This window comes from Acomys russatus, chromosome 4 (assembly GCF_903995435.1).
Source record: "Acomys russatus chromosome 4, mAcoRus1.1, whole genome shotgun sequence".
Taxonomy (NCBI): domain Eukaryota; kingdom Metazoa; phylum Chordata; class Mammalia; order Rodentia; family Muridae; genus Acomys; species Acomys russatus.
In genome coordinates, this window is record NC_067140.1 from 85,218,733 (window position 1) to 85,229,191 (window position 10,459).

The window sequence follows — 10,459 nt, forward strand, 5'->3', positions numbered from 1 at the left end:
GCTGTCATAACAACCACCACTTACTGAATACACCCTGCCATGCACAGCACAAAATACCAAACTATTCAAACAATAAACCTCAAAGCACCCAAAAACTTATTAGGACCTCAGGTTACAAACTTCTGCATGTCCCACAGACCCTGTCTGCCCTCTTTTGAAACCAGTAGGACCCAGCAGAATTCACCTGGAGCAGATCTCCTCAAGCCCCGAGGATCTGATTATATCTGTATGTCAGGCAGCCTGGGAGGACCATGTGTCACCTTCAGGGGCAAGCGAGACCAAGGCATTCTTGCACACTACTTTTCTATGCTATTTCTAAAAGGTGAATACACCTCCCCACACTGAAACCAGTAGAGATTGCTCTACTCCTGCCCTAAAGAAGCTCCAATGTTTCACCAGTTTCCCAGAAGTAACTGAGGCACAAGAGTTTGTTCCTGTAATGGCAGCCGGAGTTATGAAGCAAAGCCTAGATTCAGATTCAAGTAGCTGGCTACAGGTACCCGCTCCAAACCATGGGCTGGGCAGGAAATAGAAGCACGACCAAAATAAGACCTCTGTCCACACAGTTTCCTCTCCTTTGATGGCTTTGAGACCACTGTTGGCTCACACAGTGCTGGGCTTCTGTTTGAGGTGCAAAAGTCACGTGCCGATGCTCCTACCCAGGAACTTTGAAAAGTATGACTAGCTTTCCTGCAGATGAGATAATCACTCACACCAGGGGCAGCAGGATTTCTTGTCTCTTGAGGAGGACTACTCAGAATGCTAGGATGGAGAGGGTGAGGGAGGCTATAAATTTAGAGAAGAGTCAAGTGACTCTTCTTCTGAAAGTCCCCTAGATTCCTCACATCAGTATCTTCTATCTGTGGTAGAAAACTGCCGCTCGCCCTGCGCAGGGGGGAGGGTGCTTTGCTCATTGGTCTCACTTCTCTTCCTCCTCCCCCTGCAAATGATCACAGCTTGGAAAGTTCTTCAAAGGAAGTGGTTGTTCTTGTGGCCCCAAGTCCTGGAGATGAAGCGCTTCTGGTTAAAATGATTCAGCAAGAAACCACGCCCCACCAGAGCTATCCCACTGTGCCCTGGTCCTGGGGCTTTCTACCTGCCGAGCACTTCTTTTCTGTCAGCCTTGGCCCACTACATACTACACACAACCATGTGGCTGGCCATTCTGCTTGCCCTCTGCTGCCTAACTTCCAACATCCATGGGGCACACTCCCCAGGTAAGAGAAGGGTCATCTGGCCCCATCCCAGGGTGCTGTCCTGTCATGTGGTAGTAGAGGCATGGAGGTCCTGGCCTGCTAGTCTTGCATCTTTCCCAGGAGACTCTTGGAGCTTTGGGGGGGGGGGGGGCGGACCCTGGCAAGGGGCTCTGGATCCTGGTAGCAGCTACTTCCAAGCAGAGCAGACATCAGGGATTACACATGACAGTAGCCACGGGGATAGGTTGAAAGATCTCAGTCAAGCAGCCAATATCTGACAGCTTTACTTTCCTGCCTGTGACCCCAATAAGATACTCATCCTTCCCACAGTCAGCATATTGGTGGCCAGTGAAGGGTGGAGATGGCCTGTGTTGGAAAGTTATCTGACGTGCTAGCCACCAGCCATGAATGTCTGTTTCCCTACAGAAAGCTGGATGATTTCTGCCCCAGCAAGCAGATTCAGCACATAGATAGTTTGACGGCCCTGCCTCTAGCAAACAAGAAAACTGATAACTATTTCCCACCAGATGAAGACAGCATTTAGGCATAAGGCTTTTGTCACTCTTCCTCCTTTAAAGAGGCTGGGTCTGGTCACAGGTTACCACGGCAGAGTGTTCAGGGAGGCACAGTGAAAGAAAATAATACCCAAAAAACGCCAAGGACATGGGATCTCCCTTCACAGAAAACCAGATACCAAGAAGTGAGCAGTATTGTCAGAAGGCACAGCCTCAGAATCCAAGACCTGATGAGGATGCTGTGATTGGGCGCTATGGAGAAAGGACAAGGACACAGAGAGGGCAGCTTCTGCTCTGATAGAGGGATGAGCATAGCAGCTCAGGGAGTGGTTCGCAATGGTAGTTAACTGGTAAGAGAAAGAGGCAGCATTGAGCCTAAGTCAGGCCACAGACCCTGCCTCCCACTGTTCTGCTCCCTGAGAACACTAGTGCTTGCTAGGCCTTTCCTGGCATTCCTCCTGTCCTTTTATCCCAGTTGTCGAGAGAAAACCTTAGGCAGAAGCTGGGTGTTCATGCTGCAAAGCCCTCTTAGCCTATGCGAGAGATCAAGGGAGAGCACTGGTGCTGTCTGTCTCACCAGCCATGGGGTTTGTTTCACTTTTTTGTACTCAGTGTTTTGAAGATGTCGTTCTTGTCTTCTCTGGGGCCTAACTGAACAAAATGAAAACATTAACTGCATGATAGTTAACACCACTGGGGGAGATATCAGAGGACTGCCAGTTCCTTGTCTGTACTGTTACCTTCCTGATAGTGTGTGGGCTGAAAGGCGTCCTCCCCATTCCTCCTGTCCTCAGCAGCTTCCCTAGGCCACCCCTTTCAGGTGCCTCTCTGCACCACCTTCACACAGAAACCTGAGAACACAGGCCCCCACTAGGTGATTTTTGGAGGGAGGTGTCAAGACAGGGTTTCTCTGTGTAGCTCTAGCTGTCCTGGAACTCACTTTGTAGACCCGGCTGGCCTTGAACTCACAAAAAGCTGCCTGCCTCTGCCTCCTCAGTGTTGGATTAAAGGTGTGCATCACCACCTCCCAACTTAGCTGATGGCTCTTGAACTTCCTTCATCCTGCCCTTTGAAATGGCCAATAGCTGTTCCTGTCTTAGTGAAGTGACTCAGTGATGACACCCACACAACAGTGCTCACCCTTGCTTGCAAGCCTATAGTCAGGCCCTTGTTCTGTTATAACAAACCCCACGTCTACACACTGGGGTACCACCCTGCCTGATGATTCCAGTAAGGGCCTCAGCTCCAAGATGAGGTACTCACAGGGAACCTGGGTCCCTGATGGTGTGTACGTACATACGTACGTGTACACACACACACACACACACACACACACACACACACACACACACACACACACACACACACACACACACACACATACACCCTTTCCTACAGGGATACTGAATGTGTCTGATCTGAGCATATGGCTTCACTCTCCCTAGGAGTGAAACTGCCCATACCTACATGCACCGAGAGCAGTATCCCCAGTCTTCAGAATTTAGGAAATTGCCACATTCCTTGTCTCTGCCTCTTTGCTGTTGTGAGAATGGGAAGTCTTCTTTCTCAACAAAGTCCCCTGCTGGCGGTTACCCTCTGCCTCACCCCCTGCCCCACTCCTGCAGGGCTTGCAGAGGAGGCTTGTTTGCTTAGGCAAGAAACCTGCCGCACCTGTTCCTCATAGCAAGGGCCAGGAGCATAACTAGGCCTGGGTATAATGGATTCCCACAGAAGGCTCTAGAAGCTGGCGCAGGTTGGGTCTAGGCCTGAGAGGACCACTGGCCTAGCCAGTATGCCAAGATTTCTAATGAAGTCCTCAGAGAGCCTTGCTGTGGCCATATTACACCTGCTTTGGTACTGGATAATACTGACAGTATTGCTCCATATGAACTGGTTCATTTATTCTTACCATGAGAAGTCAGTGTCATCATCATCCCCATTTACAGGTGGGACATGGATACTCAGAAGGGTTAAGCAGCTTGCCAAAGTCAGCACAGCTGATTAGATCAGCTGAGATTCTTTTTTTTTTTTAAGATTTATTTATTTATTATTATGTATACAGTGCACATTAGATCACATTATAGATAGTTGTGAGCCAACATGTGGTTGCTGGGAATTGAACTCAGGACCTCCGGAAAAGCAGTCAGTGCTCTTAACCACTGAGCCATCTCTCCAGCCCCCGAGATCAGCTGAGATTCTAACACTTGGCGTGTCCCAGTTGGTAAAGACAGAGTTAATCCTGGAAGTATCAGCATCTGTACATATGAGGTGACAATACTGCCTCAACGAAGCCCACCCACCCTCACAGCTCTGGGCCTCAAAACCTATAGAGCTCATGGCAAAGACACAGACTTAAGGGATTTTTCTGGTGGAGGTGAGGGGCCCTAGGAGGTACAGAGTACAAGGGCCTCACCTGAAGCTGGGCAGAGCCTGGCATTTGCCCCCATTACTTTTCCAGTCCTCAGAATTCTCTGCTTCTGTGGGAACATCATAAAGGGCTGGAGCACGTGCTCAAACAGTCCAGAGGACACTGGGCAAGACCCAGCTTGAAGAGATCTACAGACCACACCAAGTCCCAAAGTCCTACTGGACAAAAACACTAGCAGCACGCTGAGATCATGCATAGCAAGACTGGGAGCAACTATAATCTGTAACTGGATCTTGTGGCTGTAGCTTGGGAGCCCTTTGCCAGGAGAGACCCTGCTTAGTCAGACACTGATGGCTCTCTTCACTAAGAGAAGATGGGATGCCCCAAAGTCCTGTGTCCCAATGACCACAGCTTTTCCTTGGCCTACATGACACCTGTAGTGGGCTGCAGTGGACTCTAGATAATGCTTGTCTGTTGCCCTGGTTCCCCTCATGCCGGCTCCAGTAAGCAATGAGACTAGCCTTCTCTACTGCTTCAGCTGAGGTTCTCTGCTAGATGACTGCCATGCAGGGAAGGCCTCCCTCCTGGCCTGAGCCACCTCCACCTCTCATATCTGGTTCCCATGCTGGAACAGGGTCCAGATGTGCCAACAGGCCTAAGCACCCAACCTGGGTATCACAATTCTAGAGGCCACAGGGACAGACGGCCTGCTTTAAAGAGCATATTTAATATAAAGCCTTACTCCTCATTAAGCCCCAGATCCTAAGACCTTCCCCACAAGCTCTCACAGAAGCCTTCTAGTAGGACCCAAACCTTCCTGCCTTCTGGTTCTGAGGTGTCTTCTACCTATAGTATTAGTTCTCAACCCCCAGTTCAAGGTAAAAGTTATTTCTTCCTCCATTTTCCTTGGGCCTCCATGACCCAGTCACTGGGATATGGAGCATCTTGTCCCCAAAGGAAATTTGGGATCTAGAGTTGAAATAAGAACCCAGCCACACCAGCCAGCACCCTATCTTCGTGTCCAGTCTAGATAGTCATCAACACAGTATAAAAGACTATCCCATCCCCGCCCCCCCGGAGCCTTGAGCTTTTCATTTTCACTGCATTTTGATTTACTACACTTATTTATTTACACACATGGGCACATGTGGACAACTATGGAGGTAAAAGAACAGCTTGAGAGTTTATTCTCTTTCCACCAGGATCAAACATAGGTCATCAGGCTCAGCATCTCACTAGCCTTTTTTTTTTTTTTTTCTATTTCTTTTTCCATTGCATTCTATATATATATATGTATATATGGTACTTTTTTCTTTTTACATATGCATTTATATTATTACACACATATACGATAAGCCACATACAGCAAGAACCATGAAATGATCAGAAATTACATGTTACATTCACAGTGTTTTGGCTATTTGTATTTGGCAACCTTGAAAAAAACATCTTTCCTATCTTAATGAGTCTAAAATTCTGAATGTAAATCAATATCTATCATATCTCATCTTTATCAACTTAAAACATCTATCTAGACCTAAAAACAGCTTAACCCCTAAACAACTAAGCTTAATTGTAAAACTAAACTATCTGGTCTTCAAACTCATCAGAGACTTGAGAAGGAATAAAATTAATTACCGGAGTAGACAGGAAGTGCAGGTTATCAGCTTCCAAAATGAGAAAATGACAGTGTGCTGCCTGATCAGTCACCCAAAACTCTCTATAACCTTGCCTTTATTTTTTTTCCCATATGCAGCTCATCCTTGCCATTGAAGAAAAGTTAAAAATAAGAGAAACCCAAATTCAAGACATTAAGAACTACAAGCCACTGTATGGAGCCAACTGGTTCACTGATTCTTATGTTTTCCTAATACTAAAGTCCAGACTCTAAAGCCAAGGGACCAAATGCATACACCTGGCTGAGCCCTGCAATCCTCACTTCAGCCACCTTCGTGTTAGCGTGTGTTTTTTATCTGTTTTATTGAGGTTCTTATCTCTCTACCTCCATAATCTACCCCAATTCCTTCTAACACCCCAAGACCAGGGAGGAGAGGAAGGTTAGCGGGGAGAGAGGGCGTAGTTCTCTTTAGGCTACTTCCTGCTGATTAGGCTCATCAGGTGCCTTGGGTCAAGCCCAATCTTCGTAGTCAGGATAACTCCAACGTCTTGTCAAGCCGCAGCAACCAGGCGCAGCAGAGGGGAGCAGCAGCACCCTTCTTCCTTGGAACGTCTCCATCCCTCTCTGGGCTCTGACATTTATTACTTCTCTGGAGTCCCCAGAATTAAACTATCTGCAACTGGTAAAGACCACACCCCCTCAGAGCCCACACAAGGCAAACAGTCAGCTACTGTGAACAATCTAAAGCAGCTCCATACCCAACACCTGGGATTAAAACAAAACATAGTTACATAACATAACTGAGTTTTTGAAAAAACTAAAACTCCCAATCCACTCTGGCCTCTGGGACACTAGGAACTGGTCCTATGAATGAGCCGACCAAGGAAGTGACTGGATCAGAGTCTCCAGTGAGGTGGGTCTTCAGGATCAGCTAGCCCCAAGCCCTTTAATTATTTACACACAAATATGGACTCCTCGGTACAGAAAAAACAGATGTAGATAGAAACCACCTGACCACCCTCTCACACCCACAGCATACCAGGCCCTGGATCCAAAACTCAAGGGCTAACATTCACTCAGCAGGAGTGAATCCCAGGTGTTGGGTATGGAGCTGCTTTAGATTGTTCACAGTAGCTGACTGTTTGCCTTGTGTGGGCTCTGAGGGGGTGTGGTCTTTACCAGTTGCAGATAGTTTAATTTTGAGGACTCCAGAGAAGGAATAAATGTCAGAGCCCAGAGAGGGATGGAGACGTTCCAAGAAGATCTGTGTACAAGTACCTCAGGAGCCAGTGTACAAGAGTGGCAGAGTCACGGGTGGTGTTTAAAGTGTCCCTGAGCAGACATGGACTCAGGCTGTTCTAACAAGATGTGAGAGAATAGCCAGCCTTGAAGACCAGTCTGGACAAATTCTACACATTTCCTGTCTGGAGTTCTGCTGCCTGGGGCCTTATGTTGAGAATAACTCTGGGTTCTAAAAAAAGGCCATGTAGGCACTAGGTGACAGGAACTATACTACTATACAAGCCATGGCATATGTTCTCAACTCCAAGAGCATAATGAGGATGCACACACTCAGGTGGTGGAGTGAACAAGTGAAGGTGGAAGAGAGGCTAGGATCACATAGCTCAGAGAACTGGGTACCACCAGGGGATGAAGCATGACCCAATGACCCAGTATTCCACTGACATCAATGTTTTTGTCTGATTTTTTTTTGTTGTTGTTTGTTTCTTCAGATTTTTGCTCCAAAGTCTTGAACTCCATTGTGAAGCCAGGATTCCCCAAAACAATAAAGACCAATAACCCAGGAGTGCTTAAGGCAGCCAGGCACAGTGTGGAAAAGTTCAACAACTGCACAAATGACATCTTCTTGTTCAAAGAGTCCCATGTCAGCAAAGCCCTGGTACAGGTACGGAGCTAGGACCAATAGTTGACACTTCATAACAGTGCTGGGGAGCTGGGCCACATAACCCATTGCCTACAACACTGGAGCAGAAGGAGTTGTGCCATAGCCGAGACCAGTGTCACCCAAAGCTGAGCATGACAGCCTGGGACCTTTTCTTAGTAAAACCACCGAACCTCTGGCCAGAGCCCATTAGTGATAGTAAGGAATTGGTATACTGAGGCTGACAGAGAGAGCACATCAGTACCAATCAGAGCTGCCCTGCCAGCGGCCAGGGTCTGGGTCATATGCTGTCATTATCCCTCATCCACAGTCCACAAAGCCACTGCACTATTTTCCACTGGATCCATTCATTTTCCTCCTAGAACTGGGCCCACTCCCTTCTCACACCTACAAACCTGCTCTTCCTCCAGCCTATTCAAGGTCACCATCCAAAGCCAGACTTCTGGTGAGTGATTATATTCACTCAGAAGTTTCCTTCCCAGGGAACCTCAGAGGATACCAAGAACATGTGTTAACATACACAGCACTCTGCTAACATGTGAAGCTGGCTTCAGAAGATGTGCAGTGTGTGCTGGAGCCTAGAGGGAAAGGGCTACTGAAAGGCCCTGCTCTGAGGATGGTGGTTTTACAGAATTGACATTTGTTCTGGACAACAGGGCCAGGGTGGCTTCTATAGTCTTTTGGCAACTATAAACTCTTTAAGAGTGTAATGTTCTTTGAGAAAGGATGCTTCAGGCACACTCTGGTATGTGGCACTATCCGCACTCTAAGGACCAGCCTCAGACAGTCAGATATCTGGGCCTGAGTGTCCAAGGTCCCCATGAGGAGAATGAGCATTATCCCTCTGTACATGCTATTTGGTTAATACTGGGACTAAAAGTTGAGCAGCTTTCGAACTATACAGAAACCACCAACAAGGAAAAAGAACTAAGTCATGACTATATCTGAGTAGAGAAGGGCTATTTTGAAACTCAAAATAAATCTGCTCCCTTTAAGAGTGGAGAAGCCAGCAGATACCATGTACGCCAACAAGCAATACAGACATCAGCAAGCTTAACATCCATTTAAACACCTCTGAGGGTTAATGGGGGCTGTCTGGTAGGTTGAAGTAAGATGACAGATAAGAGGGAGAGGGCTGTCTGTCTTTACCTGTGGCTGCGGCAAACCCACCCTGGTATTTCTCCAGAATGCAAAGTTCTGGGCAAAAAATAGCTACTTAAAGGAACCATGAAGCACGACCAGCAGGCAAGGAAGAGAAATAGCTGAAGTCTAGTTTTGCTCATCCATAGCTTGCCTCCCCAGTGCCCAGCTTCTCAGCACTCTCTTTACCTGCTTTAAGGCACGCCTCATCACTCAGGGAGGCAGTGACTCCCTTGCATCTTATGCCAAGTAATCTAGTTCTTGGGCCTTTGGTTTCCTCAGGTCGTGAAAGGCCTGAAATATATGCTGGAGGTGGAAATCGGCAGAACCACATGCAGGAAGACCGTGCATCCTCATCTGGACAACTGTGACTTCCAAACCAACCCTGCCTTGAAGCAGGTAAGGCAGAAGAACCTGACTACTGAGTCCTGGCTCTCTGCACCCAGCTGCAGTCCCTTCACTGACCACACCTCACACACAAGGATATAGTCCCTCCTGATCATGAACACATGGCAGCAGGGGGCAGGCACTCTCTCAAGGGGTGAAAGGAGGTATCCTCCCACTCCTCACATGACCTAAACTACCTGACTTTTCACTTCCTGAGGCCTCTTTGCAGAGAATTCTGTGAATTTGGGATAAGGAGACTCCAGCAGGAAAAGTTTTCAAATGATTCAGAAATCATATACAACACGTACATATCTAGAGCATGTTATAAAATATGACATGTGCCATATTACTACATATGATCTCTCTACAGAAAAGAAGCAAAAGCTTTGTGGGAAACTTTAACATGTCCTAGTCATATATGAGAAGTACATACTCTTGAATCATTCCAATTTTTAGTAGATTTGAGGATTTTCAAAATAAAAGTTGGTGATGGGTAAGGGGAGAATACGTGCACATGTAAACACTTTCACACAGCTCCCAGTTGCCTGGCATGCACAAGGAGTACTAAGAGAACTGTTCTGGCTGGCAGGTTCTCTTTGGCAGCTGGGGTCCTAAGCTGAGCCCTTTTTTGTTTCAGATTCTACACTGCTACTCTGAAGTCTGGGTCATCCCCTGGCTCCACAGTTTCGAGGTGCCTGTTCTCCGCTGCCACTGACTTCTGCTTCTTCAGCAAGACCTCGGCTGTGATAAATATATACTCATGTGCTCTCCACTCCTTACTTTCCACCCCAGCCTGGCCGTCTCAGATCCTCAGGGGCCTCTTACCAGTGACCAGACAGAAGCGCCAGTGGGTCATGAGGTGGCTGGAATAGGAGAATATGGTGCCCTCCTGGCCAAATTAATGGTCTTCATATTTTCTTCTAAAATTAATTCTTCTGGTGCTGCACACCTTGATTCAGGATGTGGGCACAGAGAGCGCCCTTTGATGGCATTACTAGAGCAGGGTAGATACAGTCAACAAGGTGGTCCTGTGGGAGGCTTCTTGATACCTGACTGCATGAGCAGATTCTGGATCCATCTCTTGTCTACTCTTAACATCTGTTGAGACCACTACTGATGGGGATGGCTTATCGTTAAGTAAAAAGCTGATCATCTAAAAGCAATACCGTGTGTGCCACCCTTTACTGGAAGCCAGGAAAGTAGGTGACCTGGTAAATTTAGTTTGTTTCCATAAAACCTAAGAAGGCTTCATGTAGTGATAAACTGCAAGCATACGTGTGCTGAAGCCCTAAGCAACTGGCCCAGACCTTGGCATCAACAGGGTAGCAGCAC

General features: G+C 47.4%; 1 protein-coding gene across 1 annotated transcript; it reads left to right on the plus strand.

Annotated features, from left to right (window-relative positions):
- The first annotated feature begins 1,094 nt into the window (after window positions 1-1,094).
- LOC127188298 (cystatin-F) lies at window positions 1,095-10,126 on the plus strand. The gene is made up of 4 exons (XM_051144799.1): window positions 1,095-1,217; window positions 7,431-7,603; window positions 9,023-9,139; window positions 9,765-10,126. Exons 1-4 carry the CDS (start codon window positions 1,151-1,153, stop codon window positions 9,840-9,842), a joined length of 435 nt encoding a protein of 144 aa, XP_051000756.1. The 5' UTR covers window positions 1,095-1,150; the 3' UTR covers window positions 9,843-10,126.
- The last annotated feature ends 333 nt before the right edge of the window (window positions 10,127-10,459 follow it).